Source organism: Serinus canaria, chromosome 4A (assembly GCF_022539315.1).
Source record: "Serinus canaria isolate serCan28SL12 chromosome 4A, serCan2020, whole genome shotgun sequence".
In the NCBI taxonomy this organism is placed as follows: domain Eukaryota; kingdom Metazoa; phylum Chordata; class Aves; order Passeriformes; family Fringillidae; genus Serinus; species Serinus canaria.
The window spans coordinates 9420342-9442430 of record NC_066318.1 but is presented as its reverse complement, the minus strand read 5'-3'; the positions used below and the strand labels follow the sequence as shown (position 1 = coordinate 9442430).

The 22089-nt window shown below is 38.6% G+C and overlaps 1 protein-coding gene across 3 annotated transcripts in view; it reads right to left on the bottom strand.

Moving 5' to 3' along the window:
* Positions 1 to 22089, bottom strand: part of GRIA3 (glutamate ionotropic receptor AMPA type subunit 3) — a 144186-nt gene that overhangs the window by 90838 nt on the left and 31259 nt on the right. For all 3 annotated transcript variants that reach the window (XR_007777610.1, XM_009090359.4, XM_050974474.1), the window contains exon 3: positions 19136 to 19375. Coding sequence is in view for 2 of the 3 variants with exons in the window: in XM_009090359.4 (XP_009088607.1) it covers positions 19136 to 19375 (240 nt within the window). In the remaining variant the exon portion in view is untranslated. The remainder of the gene's footprint in view (positions 1 to 19135; positions 19376 to 22089) is intronic.

Genomic DNA, 22089 nt, shown 5'->3' with positions numbered 1-22089 from the left:
AAAGCAACTTGGGTAGGATGGTGGGAGCAGGTTTTCAAAGGCAATTAAGATGCAAATTCTGAAGAACCTCAGCAGGTGAGGTACCTGGATTCCACTGCCTTCAATGACAGCCACACATAGTTCTCATTGACGTGCTTTTCACAATGTCATTCTCGGTGTGTTGAAAGCCTAAATACCTCTGAAAGACCTGTCCTGTGTGCCTTTGGAAATCACTTACCAAAATAGGGTATCTGCATCTCAGATATGTACTCTGTGGCCTGCTTAAAAAGTGGCACAGAATTCTCTACAGATTATGCTGTTAATTAGTTATTTCACTGTAACATGTTCAACAAGTGCACTGATAAGGACTGTCTGACTAAATAGGATGCCCATATATCTGAGACAGACTATCAATTGTTAGCATGAAGAAGAAAAGGAAGATAGAAAATTCCACTCCAATCTACTGCAAAGCAGTAGATTAACTATTACAAGGAAGGGGCTGCATGTAAACCACGTACTCCCTGTTTTCATAGGTTCAAACTAAATTGTTCTCAGTGTTTTCTCAGAATTGCTTTGCAAAATTAGGCAGCTATAGCAAACACATCCTTGAGACCAAACAGGCTCAGTACTCCAGTTATGTTGGGCTTTACACACAATTATGCTGCCAAATGTTTATTATTATTTAAAATACTTATATATTATTTGAATATTCAATCTGATATTCAGTGAAACAAAAGAACTCTTTTATTCCATTTGCTTTGATATTATACTGATGCATGACTACTCTTCCATGAATAGAAAGCCTCACAAATCTGATTGCATGTTTAGCAAACTACAATAGTTAGCAAACTAAAATATGCAAGAACTTTAGCATTAACTAGTCTGAAGGAGAAAATATACAGTAACTGCACACACAGCTAGAGGCCCAAGCACTGAGAGTTCTTCTGATCTCCCAGTTGAGCATTAACTGTAGTCATTCAAGCAAAGCAAGATTTCACAGAACAATGGAGGTTCCTGGTATGAAGAGTGGAAATGTTGTGTTTTGTGCAAATCAATACTGTAAACCAAAGGGCTCTGATTCCATCACTGCCCTCCTGCAATAGGATGACACTTCTTGCCTACTTCTGTTTTTTACCCCCAAGTAAACAAAGAAAGATTTCTTTAACACTTCCTGCCACTGTAGTTATCTCTGTGCAGGTATGAAATACAAGTTAAAATCAGGTCGGTCACGCCTGCAAGCAAATGGAGTTGACTTCAATAAGAAATTTCCATCTAACCTTACTAATTATTAATGTACAGATGTTCTAGGCTCAAAATATGATGCCTGTGCTAACTCCAGGGAGCTGGTCCCTCCTGATTGTACTCAACACTCTCCCTGCAGTGAAATATCAAGGCAACATCTTTCTTTTTACAGCAAAAAGTTCTGTTACTGTTGTTTCTGAAAAAAAAAGGGCAATAAAAGCACAAACATTTATAAAGTATATTCTTTAAAGACTGGTTTATGACTGTGCTATGTAAAATAGTGTAAAAGAGGTCTAGAATCTCATTCCAGCTGTACTGCTGTTTAACAGCTCCCACTAAGGTCTTGGCTCCCGGTGCCAGATATTCTTGCTCACTGTTTGGAGCACAGCCATCACTTCATTGATTCCTTTTCTTTTTATTCTTTTTAATGCAGCAAAATTTTTGTCCCTGTTTTAATAAGTCTACACTTTGCACCTCTGTCCTCCTTCTTTGGATATCCCTTTTGTCTCTCCTGTAACAGAAGCCTTGTTGTCTTCACTCCTGTCTTTCAGAAATAGCACTGTTGTCCTCCTCTGCTACACTTCATGGCTTCCACTCCATTTACTTCCCCGTTGTGATTTACCTCTGGCACTGTGGATGATGTGGGACTGAGGGATGATTCAAAATAAAGGCATTGTGAAACACAAAGGGCTGAGACCATGGTCCTACAGGCATGCAGTGAAGCACATCCCTTCTACACCCCCATTGATTTTGTTACATCAGTGGTCCAGGTACTCTTGCATAAACCACTTCAGGCCTTCAGCCCATCATAAGCACACTCCCAAATGCTCTCTGTACTCAGGACTTGGAGATGAGTGGATTTGTCACATTATCTATCCTGAACAGCACAAGAGAAATAACTTGACTTTCTAATTCCTCAGCCTTCCACATCATACTCCCACCTCATTTTCCACATATAGTAGTATTTTATTCTCCCTCTTACACCCTGGAACTATAACACCTTGGGAGTGAAGCAGGAAGAGAGCTAAATCGTGCATGTTCTAGATCTTGCCCATTCCCTGCCAGGAGTTTTAAAACACTGACAACTAATATTAGCCTAAATATGCTTCAGCTAAAGCCACGTGGAATTTTTGTGGGAATTCAGAGATCATTTGCAATTGTTCCAGCCAGATTTCCAAAGAGATTGGTGTGCATTATTCCAGAAGGAGTTTACAAAAATACTCAGTTTAGATCTAAGCATCTAAACCCGAATGACGGGAAAGACCCTTTGCCATTCGAAATTTAAAATATATAAACTATAATGGCCAAAGAAGGGAGAAAGTGTAAATTTGAATCCAAATTATCACATTTTAGAAAGTTGCAGAGATGAATTCATGGTCAACTGACATGATATTCAAGCAGTATGGAAAAGGCTAATACACTGGACATACCCCCCACTGAGTCCTCTAGGAATTCTGAATGGAGCTGCACATCTGGTGTGGCACAGGAAAGGTCTTCCTATTATTTGTATTTTCTTCAATGATTTTCCTCTTAAATAAAATAGATTTTTGACAAATTGAGAAAGATTTCACTCCCTACTGAAGCTTCAGTTCCTGTGTCCTTCACAGAGTTTCTCAGAGCAACAACACTGAGCATGACCTTCAAACACTCCTGGACCCACTTTAACACTCCAGTGCCGTGGGATTGCTTTGAAATACTCAGGGAGGTTCTGCACCAGCAGCTGTCTTTGAAAGAATGACTTAAATTTTCACTTGGCATGTGAAGACCAAAATTGTGCCTTTTCTCCTAAGTGTTCCAGAATAACATTACCAGCACAAAGAAAGGTGGGAGATGAAGACTGATGTAGCAACACTCAGACTGCATTAAAGCAGCTGTTCCACACTCAGGTGCAATGTGGTGGAAGCCAGCTTCTTACTTTGATGGATCAGACTGCATCCCTATACACTGCCTAGTAAATAAAACTGCAACACCTGTATCTGACATACACATATTGACCTCAGTGATGCATTGCTAAAAGGCTATTTCAAATACTCTTTCTCCCAAAAGCCACATGAATAATACACTTCATTTCTTTGGATAAAATCCCAAGGAAAAAAAATAATAGAAAGGGAGACATCTTTAAAGATAAAATATTTCTCTGGTGCACTTTTTTTTTTTTTTGGCCAGAAGCCATGTAATTCTTTTCTGGCTGGCTTGTTCTGTCACAAACAGAATGACCTTTATTGAGTGGCCACCAAATGTGATGGTTTTAAAACAGCTACAGTTGTGGTGAAACTGATGCACCATGATTGTACCCTCGCTCACAAAATGCAGAGGCTCCACTGGGTATTGTCAAAGCAACTCACAGCAGCTGAGTGCAACAATCCAATTAGTGAAACAAGCACAGTTCATGCATAAACTCTCTTCCAGGCACCATTAGAAAACATGACCCCAATGTACACAGACTTGCCTTTTAAACTACATATTTCTATTAATTTCAGAAGAAAAGTGGATTACCTTGTGGTTTGAGTTCTCTAAAAAGACTAGAGGCCTGGAAGGGGCCTTTGTATAACACTGTGGTAGAACTGGCTGCTAGAACATATTAGTGTGCAGTGGTCCTTTATGATCAGAGCCACAGCTGATGGTAGAGACATCAACGCCTCCATTCCCCACAAGAAATAAAACAAGCTTGCTTTCCTAGCAGGGCAATTTTTTGTTATGTAGCTTAATGGATTTTGGAGACTCTTTCCTGTTGCCTAGGGTTTTTGCTTTGAAAACTGAATATGATGATGGAAAAGGTCTCAGTTTTAATAGGATTTTCATCCTGGTATTTGTAAGGGCTAGTGTGAGAATGAACAATACATGCCACCAGGACTACAGATAAGAGTCTTAACACTCCATTTTGTCTAGGTGATCTACTCCATCTGCAAAAACACTCCCACACTAGAGGATGCAACTTTGTACCGTGGCTTCATTTGACTCCTATGGTACCACAAGTACCATTCACCGTCTGTATGAGGCAAGAAAAAGTAACATAACTTAGGCTGCTTGTCTGGAAAGGAACAGGCAAGAAATACGACAGCAAACAAATGTGACCGCTCACTGTCTGGTGGTTCTTTTGTCTGGCTAGAACCTACAACCCAGCACCCGTGCCTCTCCAGTAGGCCTTACAAATAGACATGGTTCTGGCAAGTTAGTGATAATTCCTAACAAAAATACAAACTAACACTTGGGGCAAAGGGAAAGCATCTCTCATTCACACCAATAAAACAACATTTAAGACATCTATAAAGATAATGCATGATCATCACTATTAAAACAGCATGGAAATGTTATGGGAACAAGGGATGACAGTGAACAGAAAATAAAATGGAAAAAGTTTGCTCTGCACCTAAACAACTGTAACCAAAGTTTGCTATATTTGTGGTAGCAAAACACCCTGAGGATAATTTCATGCTTTTTATTTAGGATATGTTAATAAATATACATAAATGATAAACTAATTTCAAATAATTTTATATAATGCAGAAGGGCAATAATTCCATAATTTAATGAAATAAAAATCATAACTGAATACCTGATTTGCTTCTGACAAATTTTAATACAGGAACATATTGTAAATATGTTTATAATGTCTTAACTTATTTTTAAATAGTCATTAATACAATAAAACCAAGTGTGGATGATAACAACTACAGGCAGGTATGCAAGTAATTCTAGTCTCAGTAAAGTTTTATTCTTGGACAAAATAATATGATAATGTATTTGAATAATATGGGGATATTACTAAAGTCCTGATAAATTTCTCTTCAGCAATAAAAGCAGCATGTTCTTTGTTGTCTCGTTTCCTTCTGTAAATGTGGTCAGTGGCCACACTCAAATTTTTGATACCCTGCATACATATGTGGGGTTATAACTTCACTCACTGTTTGTGAAAAGCTTCAATTAGCAATTATAGCTTCTTTAATTCAGTAACAAAGCCGGTGACTTTTTTTTCAAATGACATTACATTCATTGGAAGAACAGACCTTTAGGAGTGAAAGGCACCACAATGATAAATTAATGCAGGCCAAACTGAAATTATAACTCAGGCTGAAGAAAAGGAAAGAAAATATTTTTTGAAATGAAAGTTAATGACGCTTACTTTCAAAACTGAACAAAGATTAAACTGAAAGTTAGGCTTGAAATAGCATGGACCAGATGTCTTGCAGAAAAACTGACATTTTTCAGCTTGGTCCAAAATGAATTTTGCAATTTCTGTTTCACTCAACATTTCCCACTCCTTCTCAGGTTCCACTTGACTTTAAGTTATTCTTTCTAAACTTTAATTCTGTCAGGCAGGAAAGAAAATATACAGTTTTTACTTATGTTGAAGAGCCTAGTGCTATGTTATCACAGAATAAATCATAAATTCCTGGAAAGGAAATGAGAAAAGACTGTGAAGAGTTACTTGCGAAGAAGACACTGCACCAAGGAATGTTCTGTATAGGACAGCCATTAAGAAAACCTAAAACCAGGGAAATACAATAGCTTTCAGGTTTCTTTAACATATATGTCCCTAAAAATCCCTGAGGGATCACAGAGAAATCATTATAACATCATTTTTATTAGTTTACAGAAAACCAGTTTCCCTTGTGACACAGCAATTTCCCCTTTTATTGCTCCTAGACTCTGGTCTCTGTGTGACAATTGAGGCCGTGATTCTCCTTACTGTAACTCCCATAAACATACCTCAAGTAATAAAACTGAAGCTAATTCTCAATTTTCTAGCAAAATGTCCACTGAAGCCTCCCCATCTCCCTCCACTCCACTGTAATAATCTGCAATTATTTGTTTAAAGTAGTTCTCAAGTATCCCCGTTGTGACAGACATTGCAGAACCAAGCTAAAATGAATTCCCTCCCCACCTTCAGTAATGACTGCAGGTTAAATACAGTAATTAAGTGAAGTTCTACCATCTGACCTCAAGAGTGGTATAAATCACGACAATCAAAACATTACAAAGTGGTCCACAGCAGAACTTCTCATTATTGATACAATGAACTCATTGTTCTTAAGCAAACATTTTAAATGGCATCCATTATTCATGTGGAGTACGAAAGATTACCTATCTGGGATTTAGAAAAAAGAGCACATTTGAATATCAAAAAATGGCAGACTTTAAAATCTTTTATAAGAATGGTTTTGTACAAGTTCTTATCTCTGTGTTACAACTCTGTTGTTTGAAATGGACACGTAAAGAAATTATTTTTAAATACATTAGGTCAAATCTTCACCTGTGCAAGTCTGCATAGCTTCACTTCAAAGAAATGCAATGAATGGCTTTTGCTATGCTCTGAGGCATATGCTGATTTCTACACAACTCAGCTAACTTGGTTACATCCAGTAGCAGTCTGAATTCCCTGCAGTAAAAGTTTTAATGTTAAAAACATTTTGACACAACCCAGCTTTTGAGTCAGAGGGAGGTCACTAAAGTCAAAGAATCACTATCTGCAGAAAAATGCAAATTAATATCCCATAAAGCAAGAAGATAGCTATGCAATATGAATAGGCTGAAAGCTTAAGAACAAATAACATCATTGCTCACGTTATCTTTTTATCCATAATTTTCATAGGAGACCCAATAAAATCTTATGAGGATGCAGCTGGCATCTAAAATTCACTATGAGACAAACAATGATGTGCTTACATTGCCTACTGTGGCCAGTTTTTGAAGAAGGTCAACCCAGAGATTACATAAATTGAATCTAAATTGTAATGGTCTACAGCTGCTTACACCCAGTATGTTATATTATTAATGAAAGCTCAGTGTAGTTCTATACCCCTCCAAATTTTGAAGTGACTGTTTATATTTATGCTTTCACATGTGTAGTTTCATGATAATTTACTAAAATAATGAAAATTACTACAATATAATTGAAAATTCATAATCAAACAACCAAGCTGAATACTTTCCCATAAGGAAATGGTGCTTTAAAACATTGACATTACTATATGGTCACATCAAAAGGGAAACATTGCTTGGTCATGTGCTATGTGCAGTTATACTCTCCTCTGATTTGCAGCATAAGGAAAACATGAAAACCAAATGGGTCACTATTAAATACCTGCCATTCACATCCATTTTTTTGTTTTCTTTGAAAAGTGTAGCAAAGTGGTTCCAGGGAGCATGACTACAATAATAACTACACTAAAATGCTATAGATGCAGACAATTTTCACTTACATCAACACATCTAAAACCAGACAAATAAGCAGTGAGACAACCCTGCAAAATATTTCAGGGCACCCAAACCCATGTTAAGTTGTGGAAAATCTTATGACTCTTTTTTTCTTACTGAAACAGGACTACAACATTGTAATGAATGTGTTCCAAAAGTTTTTCTTCAAACTGTCTCCATGATGTGGAACATCTCTTAAAGTACCACAGACACTTGTGTAACAGAGACAGTTCATTGTAAGGCTTTTTAAAATAGCATAGCATGAAACTCAAACTGTCAGTGCATAAATTACTGCTGCCTTGAGGCTGCAATAACTTATGCATCTTGTATTCCCCCTCAAACACCTCCCCTTTCAAAGAGAAGCTCTCCACTCCCACCCCCACCTCTCCACCTCCTTGTGGCAACCGTTACAAAGCCATTAAAAATCCACAGGCCTGCCCAGGGAACCGTGTAACAAATGGCAGGAAAAAAACCCAGGGTGTTTTACTTTCAAGAAATCTCTGCAAAAATGGTACTGCAATAATTATGTGTTTATGTAACTCATTATTATTTGTCTACAGTCAGGCATAATTTGATTTTATTCCTTTAATAAAAACTTGATCTAATTTGAGATTATCACTGTCAGTTCATGGACTAACCCAGCTGATCAATAATGCCAGCCCTACTGAGCAATAGACAATTCTATCTACAGAGCAATTACTGACACTGGTGTAGTCAGCTGAAAGGCTTGATCTTGCTGAGCCAAACAATGCCAGGAGACTGGCTTCCTTATTTTTCATATCCTTATTTTTGTTCATTGTTTTCTTTTTCTTTCCCCTTGAAGAAGAAGAAAGCCTTATCTTGCTAATAAAAGATGTGCTAAACTACACAAACTGTAGACTAATATTGGCTCCTGAAATCATATCTCCTTTTTTAAGCAGGGGGAAAAAAGCCAGTAAGAACTAAGATTGCAGCAAATAGCACTCTTTGATCTAGAAACACATTTACAGTATCTTCAGTCGTAGCAGCAGATCATGACAGAATCCAGTCTATGATAAAGCTATGTATTTATAATGTTGGCAAAACAAATAAATTGCACTGAAAGGATTTCATACTGCAGTTCTGACTTAAACTCATCAAATTAAATTTTTGATGAATGAATGCACATAGACTGAGGTCAATGTAGTATGTGACTCTGGCATTTTGTAAAAATGAGCGACAATTATGGATTCTTTGAAATATTTTAGGTGGCTCAGCAGGACATAATGTAACTGAAAATTACATTCAACAGAGGAAAGATATTGTTTATATCACACCTCCATCCAACATTTTAGTTTATTTGATGCATTCATCCATTAGAACCACACATACTTCTATATTATATACTCCACTCCAATTGAAGGGACCCAGGGGTTTCAACAAATCCTTTCCCATGTTAATTCTGAGACTACATCATTATTTTTATATCACCAAGGGGATCCTAGTATGAATGTGCAAAGCCATAAATAGCTACAGAAATTACAGTATTATGTTCTCAGAGTAGCCAGCATGAAACACTTTTTGATAAAAAAAGACACTTGAAGATGTCTGCATTATTTGCCATACTTATTATATGGCTTCAGAGTGTCTAAAATATTCTAAGGCACCCTCAGAAAATATTTAATGACCATTGTCATGCATTTTCTTCTCTGGAAAAGTCCTCTTAACTATGACTATGAGATCTAGACAGCCAAAGAACAGCTCAGAGCCACTGTTTAGTCTGCTTTGTACACTGTGCCAGAAGAACAGGAAAGGAGCAAGAGGGCTTTTCACTGAACAGCCTTTCATTAGGCTAAGACAGAATAGCCAGAAGTCTCTTTCACTTTGCAAAGGGGAAAGAAGCCCCAGTTAAACGCTCACAACACATAAGTGCTGATTAAAAAATGCCACAACTGAACAAAGCAATTTGGATGTGTATTAGGCCCTGGGCAGGAGGGTTCAATGCACTGGGCAGAGGGGTCCTGCTCCTTTATAACCCATTCTCAAGTACAGTTGGACAGATAATCAAAATGTGAGTTACCAAAAATGAATTACTGCTCTTCTGAACATGAATAGAGAATGGAGAAATAACTCATAACTTCATAAACAACAGAAGAAATATTATAAAGATATTAGCACTTTATGGAAATAGGAGCAGCCCTCTTACACCTAATATATGCACAGCCCTGACAACTCACTGCATGTAATTATTACTATCAGCATTGACAAAAATATCTCCTGATCAAACAACACCTCAGAAGCTCCTAAGAAACCTCACCAACCACTTCTTGTCTGTGCTAACCTGTGCAGACTGCTGCTGGTACATGCCAGCTCTGGGATGCTCAGAGCCTCCCAAGCACTCACAGCTCCAGCATCAGTCACTGTGCTGGGGCACAGGACAGACTCCAGCTGTGTTCCAGCAGCCACAGCTCTGCCTTATGAAATACTTCACTCTCAGGTGTGTCCCACCAGCCCACACTGGTGGGCTCACTAAGCTATGACCTTGGCAAAAGCACCTTACTCAGGCTCTATCCCATGCACCTGGAAGGAGCACAGATGGACAGATGGGACAGATGTACTCCATGTGCAAATCCACACTCAGGGCTCACCTGCACCGTGGATGGTGCGTGGGGAACCTGGCCCTTAGTACTGAAGGAGAAACACTTCAGCATTAACAGGGATACTTTGCTGCTGAAAGAGATGACAACTCTGCTCAGTTTAACAAACTGAAGAGGGGCCCTGAATAATGCTGCTAAGCTGTGCAAATCATTGACTGCTGATTTGTTTCCTTGGGCTGCTGACAACCAAGGTAAGTCAGAAATACTTATAAGTGCAAAGCAACAGCCTGTGAACACGATGAGCTCAGGCTGAGGAGGAATAAAACCTCAGGTCACCTTTCCCTCCCAATGATTCTTTGCATCATGAATCAAAGCAAAAGAGGTGGTCAGGAAAAGCTATGCATCTTGAGTTGAAGAAATGAATAATTACTTGTTATTGAGTATAAAATTCATGTCAGGAAATTTTAACTTTTTTTCTTTAGAGATTAATACTTAATCACTTTATGGAACTATTTTTCATCCCACTGTACTACCATATCTTATATACCTCCTGAAATACAGGCTCACAGTGCTGTCCTACTCTGAATTGCAAGGGGAGTGGAAAAAAAAAAAAAATCTATCTCTGCAGGAGGAAAAAAACCTTTAAAAACTCCTTAACCTAAATACAAGATGAGGTCATTTTACCTGCTAGCTGAGTGGATTTGTCACAAATGCATTCACATTTATTCTCCTTCAACAAAGCACTCAAGTAATTTTTATGCTTAGTAAAACAGCTGATATTTTCTGGAAAAAAAAAGGCATGTGGTCAAACTAGTTTGGTAAATTCTCTGAAGCCTGAAGGAAGAGCCTACATCTAAATTGGCCAAATGTCAAAGATGAAGGAAAGTACTGAAGACATAGCCAATGGATTTGTTCATATAAACTCCATGGCAAACATCTTTAAATAATTACCTTAAATACAAAGCTTCTAAGTAATCTATTATGACTTTCTTCAAAAGGTTCAAGTATTTTTCTAGGTGAAAAGGGAAATTAATGGTAAAATTTAAGGGAATTCTTGTGCAGCATCATGAAATCTGCTTTTCATTAGCAACCATGGCCACTGACTTCCTGCACAACATTCTGCACATCTCAAGTCAAAGCTCACAGTGCTTTCAACCCAAAGGTATTTCCATACATGCAAGCAGATGAAGACTGGGTTGTTAACCTGCTGATCAGTGCATAAAATCTTCTATCTGAAAAATGGGACTGGAACCCCTTGCATACAACATTCTCTCATTGCTCTTTGAGATCATCAAATGAAAACTGCCTTCAAAAGCACAAAGGCTTTAACAAAGCTAAATTCTTACACACCATTCACCCAGCATGGTATAGTTCTGTATCAAAAGAAATTCAAACTGCATATGAAGTCTCTCTTTTAGCAGTGAGAAAAGAACGTGCATATCATTGCTCATGTGAGAAGCTGTTTTGGAGCATCTGAGGCCACTCTGTGGAAGGAGAAGCTTTGATTCACTAACTCATTGAGATACTCCATTTTACTCATATATTTCTCAAGCACTGGAGAAATCTCCTTTGTGTTTGGTGTTTTCTACTACTTCCAACTATTACAGTCATTCTATTAAGCTACAACAGCCTGTGCTCACTACTCCCCAGAAGCTCTTCACCCGGTGAATGGCTCATTTGCCTGGGCTGAAAACCATCTTACCATCTCACCAAGCTCAAAGAGGTGTGTAGTCTCTCCCAGTGTACGCTGGGAACCTGTTCCCTTGTTGTGAATAAGAAACAATCCTTCTTCCATAAATACTATGGGCCACCAGCAGCAGTTGTCACTCAGGCTAAGAAAGACCAATTTGCAGGTGAAGAAAGATGCACAGGAAGAGCAAACACACAGTCAAGATCAAGAGAAAGGTGATGACATTTGCAAACTTGAAAGAATACTAACATGCTAAATAACTGCCACCTTAAATGCACTAAGGGGCAAGGTGTCAAAATGTCCTTCCTTTGGAAAACTTGTGATAACCAGAACATTCTACTCCACTGAAGTAGGCAAGTTCACACACTAATGCAATGTTATACATCTCTTTTTGGTACACACTTGAAAATGGCTTCATCTTGACTTTGTATTAAATAGTGCTGCTTTCTTCAGTCCCACTGAGAGTACTGGCTGCCTTATGGAGATTTTAAGTCAGCAAGACAGTTTACTTCTATGGATAGAATCAGCCCAAGTCCCCAGGTGAAGCCAGCCTGCCTTTCTTGGAGAGTCCCTAAGCTAAAGACACCAAAGACTTTCAGCTTTTAAAGCTGAGCTTCACATACAGCTGCAAAATAATGAACACAAGAAAATAACTTTCAGGCGCTCCTAGATCTGTTGGGTGAGACGGACTAAATAAATGGATTTGATACAAATTTACCCTCAGTCTTTTGCATACAGGTTTTCTTTTCAACAGACTTCCTTTCTAGTCTAAAAAGTCCTCTCTCCTTCCCACGATCCACAAATTCCACCTTGTCTCTTCTGGTTCCAAGCAAAGCCTGTTCATCACCTCTAAGGCTTGGCTTTTTGTCAAGTCCTTGCCTTTGCCTCATAGCAAAAGGGCCAACAATGCTTCTCATGTATCTTTTCAGCCCCTCCCCACTCTACCTCCACTTGGAAACTGTTGAAACTTTGGCTTTTTTTTCAGGAAATCTGGAAAAGCAAGATTCTGACCATTTAAGCCTTGCTGTTCCAGCCATAAAATCAACTGAGAACAAAAGCATCTGCCACTTAAATTAGTTGTGCACACAATGAAAAAAATCAAATGTTACGGCTCTTCCAAAAGTTGATAAAAACATGCATATTTATGAAAAGATAAATATTTAAAGACATGCATTTACCCAGCTCAGTTTATAAATACAATAATTTGCAGACTTATCTCTGCAGGACATTGGTAAGTAGCAATGCTGCTGGTTTTCCTGTAAAATACAGAAGATATTCATGGACTCAGTTCATGATCCTGAGGGTTCTGGTTGTTTTTATTAGGAGCAAAAAGACGGACACCTACTGCTTTAGACTTCCAGACATCATTTATCCTGAACCTGCCCATTCCTACTCTGTATCCAGAATGTCCTGCCTCAGGTTTATGACCTGCTTTCACATAAGGTCAAGACAGATTCTGGCACTTTCTCAAACACAACAGGACTCACACCCAGTGTGAATGTGGATACCAGGATACTGTAATACCCTTTTCTTTATGAATGGGCTGACACACTTCCTTATTCTCCAAGGCTCCATGGAGCAAGACACAAATATATTGTACATGTGCAGTTACTCCTCTTGTTGGAAAACACTGCTGACAGTGTGTTCCAACAGCTTCAAGGGATGCTCAGGCATGGGGCCCAGGCATCTCCACACCAAACTGAGCCCACTGTGTGTACACAACTGTTGTAAAGAGGCACAAAGCTGCCATCCAGAATACCCCCATGAACCCTGAGCTGTTGGTCTTAAGCTGCATCTTGCCAGCATGACACATCTCATGCTGGATGACTTTCAAAGCTGATCCATTCCTTTTGTTCCTAAGCTAGTAAAACGATTTAAGTGATTACCAGGGGTAAGCTAAACAAATAGCAGCTAATGGGAAAGATCAGGAGAAAATGCTTAAGGCTCTCAGTCCACCCAAAACCCAGCCAACATCCATTCTCCCACACAGGGTCTCAATGTTTGTTTGGGCAAGGATCTGTGAAAGGGCTTTCTTCTCTATCTGTGTACCACAGAGACCAAGATAAAAGGAGTTGGTATGAGACTTCAGAGACTTCAGAACTAAATGGAAAGTGGTCATCAAAAGCTAGATTTAACTGTTCAGACTCAGATTATTCCTGAACATATTTAGGCAGTAAAATCAAACAGTCAAGTAATCCTGAAATATTTCAAGTAAAGTCCTGGCTTGTTTCCTGAACAGAGCTTTGGTTGATACATTATACTGTTGAAAGCAATGAAACAATATGCCCTAAATAAGTATGTCAAGGTTTGCCTCCTTGTGAGGTTAAATGACTTATATTTTATACAAACATCTCTAAGCAGTATCTATGACTTTAAACCCTATACAAATATGAATTCTAGGTATTAGAAGATGGTAAAATCACTCATGCCCAAAAGACTGATGGTGAAAGAAACAGATCATTTTCCTATTGCATGTAGTTACAGTGAGTATGATTGTTCTTTAAATCTAAATTATGGATATTCTATCACAAGGATCTTTACACTGTGTGTGTTCTCTCTTGTAGCAGAGCATGGAAACCTGAGACTACACCACATCCTTTCAAGCAAAGCCATGCAAAAGGTGCCACATTTTGTGGCCATGCTGCAAGTTGTTTTTGACCTAGAAGAAAATTTCTGCATGGCAGTTACTGGGGCACATAAGTCTTAAAATGTAGAGACCTGTGAAACCTGGTCCTGTGACATGGGAGGTCTTGACAAGATTGGACTCCACACCATGTAAAGTGGGAAAGGAGAATGAGACAGCTTATCTACACAGCTACCTAAATGCCAGCAATTGATACTGTCTCCATGTCAGTGCCATGATCCTGGACTGCTGCCCAAAACACTCCTGCAAAGAGCCAAAAAACTCAGAAGAATCAAAGTTTGTAGTAACCCTCCCTTTTGTGGTCACTTTTTTATAGGTCACTTTTATTTTACAGGCTCCCAAACAAGCTTTGTATGTGGAAAAAAATAAAGCTTTGCTTTATTCTTCATCAGACACGGATACCTACAGAAGAAAATGTCAAAATTTTAGAACCTTTCATACTTTTCAAAGTGTAAGCAAAATTCAATGCATCAACCTCACAGGCACAAATGAGAAGAATTAAGCAGGTATAGACATACTACCAAACAAGAATTATAATTTTAAAATGGACCAAGACCATGTTTAATTCTGAGAAAAATGGAAGCTGGCGTTAATTTCTTTTTTCTTTATGTAAGGGATTAAGAGAAGTTTTTCAGCTAGTGGGATAACTCCCCTGCTCTGAAGAATAAACATGCTAATGAACAGCTAAGCTATCAATTCTTTTGACATTTGACTGAACAGCAGGTGCTGAATTCAGGGTTTACTAATGCTGATGTAGCTACTACCATTATTTTTATTTTTCCTTCATTGAAGAATGATCTTTCTAATAAAATAAAACTTTCTCACATGCAGAAAGATAACACAGAGTCTAAGAAATGAGCTATGAGGAAGGAGGAGTTCTTTTGCACCTCTCTGCTGATGGAAGGTGCTTATAAAACAGGAGTCAGTCACTCTCTCAGTTTACATTCTTCATTGCTGTTTTCAGGGGAGAGTTGGTCCACCAGAACCCAACACGCTAAAATCTCCAGGAATCTACCAAGTACTAAAGCACAGTTCTTTTAGATTCCACAAAAATTAATCCTACCCCATGTTTTGGGAAAAAAAAAAGTTACATTCTACATATGAGTAGCTTTCAATGAAACTCTTAATTAAAAAAAAATATAAATCCATCAATTTAATTCTGTGGAAGCTATAATGAGCCTGGTTCTACATACCACTTCTTTTATCAGCTCCAATCTCCCATTCTCCAGGGAAAGCAGTACAGAAGTGTCTTGTCCTTTGATAGCAATAGATAACTAACCTCATTTTGTAAAAGCAGAACTCAACAGAGTTGTTCTTTGTCTTCAGCAGAAGCAGGGAATCAGACCTCATTGCCTTGTACTGAACCCATTTTAAGGCAATTTGATGTCTTACACATGATCATTGAAAAGCTTTCAGTTGTACCTTTTTTTTCCTCCCCACTCTTCTCACCTGGCATTTCTTCATGCAACAGAGTACCAGGAGGTTTTATATTTAGAAGAAATAGGACTGGCCATATTTTCTGAACCTATATTTTGAGGCCTTCTATTTCCTTACCTATCCATTACATTCAAGTCAAATGTTTGTCTTTTTCTAGCAGTAAGGATTAAAGATGTAATTGCTTTTAAAGCAGACATTTTCAGCTCTCCTTAGCCAAATAACCCAGGGCATTATATTAACACTTCCTTGCCTCAGCCTTCATCTAGCTACTGCTAGCCAAGGAAAAAAAAATTACCCAACAATAACCATATTTATTAAGGCTTTTTTTAATTAAGGCTTTTTTTCCTTGACTTTAGGTCTTGCTAGGTATCTACTGATAGACTAAATAAAAACCAAATGACAGAATGACTTCAGATTTAGTGAGGGGCTTGGTTACAATGCCACAAGAAACCTGGGCTGTCTCTATACCCCTGTCTAGACTGAGCTGCCATTGAGCAGGAAGGCACTGTGCAAAATGCTAAAGACACAGCTGTCCTGTACAGTTGGCCACTTTCCTGACTTGTAATGACTCCTCTGACCTGAAGATGAAGACTTGATGCAAATCACAGAAATCACTTGGTGTGGTTTTGTTTAAATGATCTGCCTGGCAGAAATAAGTGTCTTTGTGCACAGTAGGTATGACAAATCAAAATAACTTAGGGAAAAACATCCGTGTTACACTGACAGATGGAAAGCAAACAATCTGTACAAAACTGTGTTTCTCTGGCAAAAATAAACCAAAATGTTACTTAACATTATAAAAATTTAAATAAACAAAAGCTTCAGTATTACAGCTCACCATATCATTTTTATACTTAAGAAGTATTTCCCACGTTCAAGCAACAATAAGATGATTATGAAAGCCACAAGTTTCCCTCTGCACACATTCACACCCATGTTACTTCAGTTCACTGAACTCAGTGGAACAACATCTGATTTAAAGTAAACCAACAGAAGAGACAGAGCTGAAGACAAAGTAAACCTGAGGGTTTTGATGAAACATAATCCTCAGCATGAGATACAAAAGGTGGCTTTCCTGAAAAGTGCTACCTAAATTCTTAATAGCTTTCTGTACATAACCTCACCTCATCCCATCCTGACATAATCTTAATTAGCCCTAGTCCTACTGCAGAGAAGCCCACTGAGGCAGTTAGCACCATACAATTAATCAGATATTGTGCACACATCACAGCAACCAACAGCGTCAACTTAGTGATGTGAGTTCACACAAAGAGAAATCATCCCTGCCTTTCCCTTTCACATGAACTAAAAGCATGTGGCATGGAGTGAGCATATGATTGTTTCTTCTACAAGCCCCTTAATGTCCCTTCTTCCCTTAGCAGCCATTTCCCAAGGCATCAGTGCTCTCTGCAAAGCATGTTTTGGGTTTTTCCTGGTGGTACTAGAAGAGAAATGTGATTTGGTATTTCTCCTAAATTTATGTTTCTTCATGGAAGAATAAGTTTATCAACTGAAATTAACAATAAGACATCATCTTTGTGAGATGCTGGAGGTTCACAACAGGATTTTGGTTAGTCACTGTAAGATTATGACTAGAGTGTTCCAAAGGGATTAGCCATGACAGCAAGCTCAGACTGTGCCTAAAGATTGTACACACTGAGAACTGCAAATAAATGCAAGTTTGAGGTTGCAAGTCTCCCCTCATCCTGACTCCCATTATTATCTCACTTAGATGACAGTTATGTCATCTAGACAAGTTCTAGTGAAACTTTGTTTTGGATGATTTTTCCAGTCTAAAGTGCCAAATTTCTTGAATGACTGGTGAAACTCTGTCCACAGCAAACTTTCTTAGCCTTAATCATGGTAAGTTTCATCAGTCCTGGAAGAACTAATGGCATTTTACTTCATTGCACACTGTAAGTTCATTGTATTTGGCCACATCAAACAAGCCTTTCTTACTCAGACAAACTGCTTTTTCACATGAGCTTTCATTTAAAAGTGGACTATGCCAGAGAAAGAGATTTATGGGTAAGGATTTTACAAGATTTTGGAAGTAATGGTATTCTTAACTTCTCCATATTTTCCTACTCAATCTCACAGCTAGGGTTTTTCAATGTTAGAAATAGTTAACACCTCCAAATCACTCAGAAAATTTGAAATGCTTGGCATTCACTTAAATTAGACTAAAAATTACTTTTTCAATGATTTTTACATGACTTTACTTTTTACATGATTTTTTAGGTTTCAGTTGGGTTCTTAGTTGGGTGATGCTACTATTCTTCAGCTTGAAAAGCACAGCTACTGAAGACTTGATCCTTAACAATATGCAGTAGCCTAAGGAAATATTGTCATGGGAGCCAGGAACAGAATCTAAGCTTCTTTGTCTCTACTGAGATCCCTTTGATCTGAAAAATTTCTTGAAGTCGAAAATCATAAACCTGGTAAGAAGGGCAGTGGCACATCTATTTGATATAAAAAATGCTACCCAGGTGAAGTCCGTAACAGAAGAAATTCAGCAAATTCAATACATTCTGTGCAGGTGGCAGCTGAAAGATTTCTCACAGAAAATTATTTCTATGTCTAGATCTCTTTTTGACAGATTTTTCAGATTTTTTTGACAGATTTTTTCCCTGCATTTCCTGCTTACGAGTAGTTAGCAATTGGCTTAAGTGTGAACACACTGGTTTTAATATGTTTCCACTTAGTTAAACATAACTCTGGTCATTCTTGGCATGTATCTCAATTTATCTCTGGAATGTGAGCCATCTCCAGAGCATCTTTTCTCCAGCCCAGCACCACTGAGTTACATTGCTCCTGTTGCTGGATTAGCATTTGCTTGCTTAGGCGAGAAGCTTCTGCTTTTTCTTTCCCCACCTTTTTCTCTGGACTGTAGCAGAGATATTACGCAATATATGCTTAGACCATTATTAATGCTCAGACATCTCCAGAGTGTATCTTAGCATGGATTGCCTTTGTCCAGTGACAGGAGAAATGTGCATTTATGTAAAGTGGTGTGGGATTTGCAATGTCACGCACAGTGGAAGGTCCTGCTTATCAGCCTTTTTCATAGTGTTGACCTTATTTATTTAGCAAGGACTGAAACGCCCTGGCAAGTGTGGAGTCTGCAGTTCTGTGGAAACCAGGCATGTCAACTCAATACTTACTCTGCTAACACCATTCTCAGACAATCTCCTTAAACGTTATCAGTAACATGAAGATGCCTCCTTGCCATTTATCCATTCATTTTAGCTCCTTCAGAACAAACTCATTTTCTAGGACCCTCAGAAAGTTCTACTTACATCCCAAAGAAAACTGGGCTGCACATCGTGATGCTGGCAGTACCCAGAGCAAGCTGTGAAACAGAAAATCAGTCAAAATGATAGTGCTTACCCCGCTCTGTGTCATAGAGGTACACAAACTTTTCCCACTTATAGTAAGTCAAGAGACTCAGGATGGCTCCTTTCAAGGCTGGCCGCATCTGGATGACGAACTGCACATCTGCATCCGTCGGGAAGCTCGGGGTGATGAAGGACGTGTGGAGGGCGCCGCAGAACGACGTCAGGGTGTTCATGGACATCTGGTCATAGAATCCAAAGATGGCATAAACTCCTCTGGAAAACTGTGAACAGACTAAGACAGACAGACAAGGGTGTTAAAATCTGATATATAATGAATACAATGAAGCTTTCAAAGTATATTGGAGGTAAGCCTTCCAACCATTCCTGAAATTATTCTGTATGATGCAGCAGATGGAGTGAATTAATGAGATAATATATACTAATTTCAGTGTAGCAATCAATTGTACCAAATTTGTAGCACTTAAACTGACCTGAACACATTTATTTTTGGTTATGTTTTGTCCTGTGTTGCTACGACCCAGTAATCTCTCTTTATTCTTTAAAAATAAACCTGTCTGGAAAAAAACTTTCCTTCCTTGAGTAGCACTGTGAGAGCTCTGTGAAGAGCTACATGACAAATGTCAGTACTGCCTTAAAGTCAGAATGTTAAGGGATATTTTTTCCTGGTATCCAAAATTGATTCAGATCTGATTCAAAGAAATCTGGATGTTTTATTCATTTATAGTCTACAACTCTGAAATCTCTGTGTGGTCTTCTTCAGTAAGGAATTATGGTGGCTTCTTAACAGAGTGTTAAAATCTTTCAGAGTAATAAAGTCTGTGACTTACTATATGACAACACAAATGAGGCACACCTATTGCTTCATGGGACTAAAGCTGATATCCCTTAAGCTGAAGGCTCTTATTCATTACCTATTCTGCTGTCCTGATGAACTTATCTTGTATCAGAAAAAAAATCAAAATGCAGACAAAGATGGTTTTTTTTCAAAATGTACTTATCTGGGAAAAGACTTCATTATTTCCCATCCTTTATAGAGATTGAGCAATTACCATTTTAGAGAAAAAAGAAAGTATTTCAATTTGTAAACATGGCCAGCTTTATGGTCATTGCAGGAAAAAGAATTTCTTTGTTGTTCAGTTCTGTAGGAAAGGCACAAAGTTCTTGTGACCCTGGGTTCTTTCCATGGAGGGAGTCTGCGTCACAGATAGAGAGGGAGCCTGATCTGTGAGGTGCTGGGGCTCTGGATTATGAAAAGACTCTACAACTGCACTACAATACAGCACAGCAGCACTTCTAATCATACCACTGCTGAACAGGGATGAGCAAGGCCCATTTGTAATGAAAAGAGATTTCCCAGAAAAAAATATTCATTCATTACCAATTTCAATTGTCCAGAATTGGATTTAACAACAATTTACAACCAGCCCCATTGTCTTGGGGTGATTTTATGGTAATACTCTATTCCCTAATCCTCTGCTTTATGCCCAGGAATGGCTGCTGTAGATTTAATATGAACCAGAGGGTGGGGCTGGAGCCTGGGAGCACCAGGTGGAGGCTCTGTTGGAATTCTCTTCACAGGGTGTGCTCCGTGCACCATGGACCAGGACGTTACACTACTCCTTTGTTGGATTAGTTTTGCTTGCTTAGGCAAGAAGCTTTTTTTTTTTATTTTCCCACCTTTTTCTCTGGACTCCAGCAGAGATCCTTGAGGTTTTTTGGTTGTGTGTATGGGGGTTTTTTTGGTTTTGTTTTTGGTTTTTTTTGTGTGTTTTTTTTTCCCCTTGAACTGTTTTGGCTTGGATTTTTTCCTTTCTTTCCCCCCCTCCACTCTTGGGAGCCTGTGAGAGTTGTGCCAGACAGTTCAGGCCAAGGAGAGACCAAGCCAGCAGAGGAAAGGGCACCAAAACCCAGCAGCTTTGCCTGCTGTGAGGAGGGGACCAACACCAGAGAGGTTCCCATCTATTCTGCCCGAGCAGCTGCGTGAGCTCCTGTGCCTCTCCTTCCCTGAAACAAAGGGACAGCTGCCATCTCTGCCCCCTGGCCACAGGCCTGGCAGGAGTGGGGATTAAGGTTTTGAAATTTCAATTTCCAGTATTTATTCAATCCTTTTCTGTGCCTTGTGTGCACCCTTCTTTTGGTTAAAAGGCAGTGTGGGTTTATTTCACTTTCACCCATTGGTATTCATTGCTCTCATTGGCAAACTCCCTTCTCTTTAGAGGAAACATTCATTTCAGGGCTTTTTCTCCTCAAACTTGTCTCTAAACCAAGACATCCATTGAACACTTCTGCAAAAACACTGCATATTTAGCTTTGTAAAAAACCAAGCAATTACCAATAAGGAGGACATGACTTCTACACAGAAATGCACAGTATTTCTACTTCTGAAATACCACCACATCATCCACCATAAATGCTACCATTCAGGATCACTAAAAACTGGAAGAGTAATTTTAAAAAGGACTCTCCACAATATCAGCTCATTGAAACAGCATCATGAAGAACATCTAAAATCAGCAGTCAGCTGTGAAAATTTGATTTTCTTCCTGAAGCTCTAGATGCAATAACTAGAAACATTGTTAGGGAATTTCTTTAAGTATTTAAGCTGCTGTAACAGGACATGACCAGCAGCAAATAGCAGCTGGTGAGACATAGAAAGGGGGTGGTAATTTCTGAAAGGAAAGTTTGCAGAGGTTATCAACCACAGAAAAGAAAAGATATAAAAGAAGTTATAATACAGTAAGAATTTATTCCCAGAGGCATGACTGAGGAATTAAATACACTGTTTAAAAAGGCATTTTGTTAAACTACATACCAGCAGGATATAAAGCAGAAAATCTACCATAAAAAATTATCTGCTGAAGTAACAAATAAAAAGCATTAACTTACAGATGGAAAAAAGGGAAAAACAAAAATTACATTAGAAAGTCTGGCAGTCCACAAATCATTGAAATGGTGTGTAAACTCTCTAATTCCATAGGAATAATC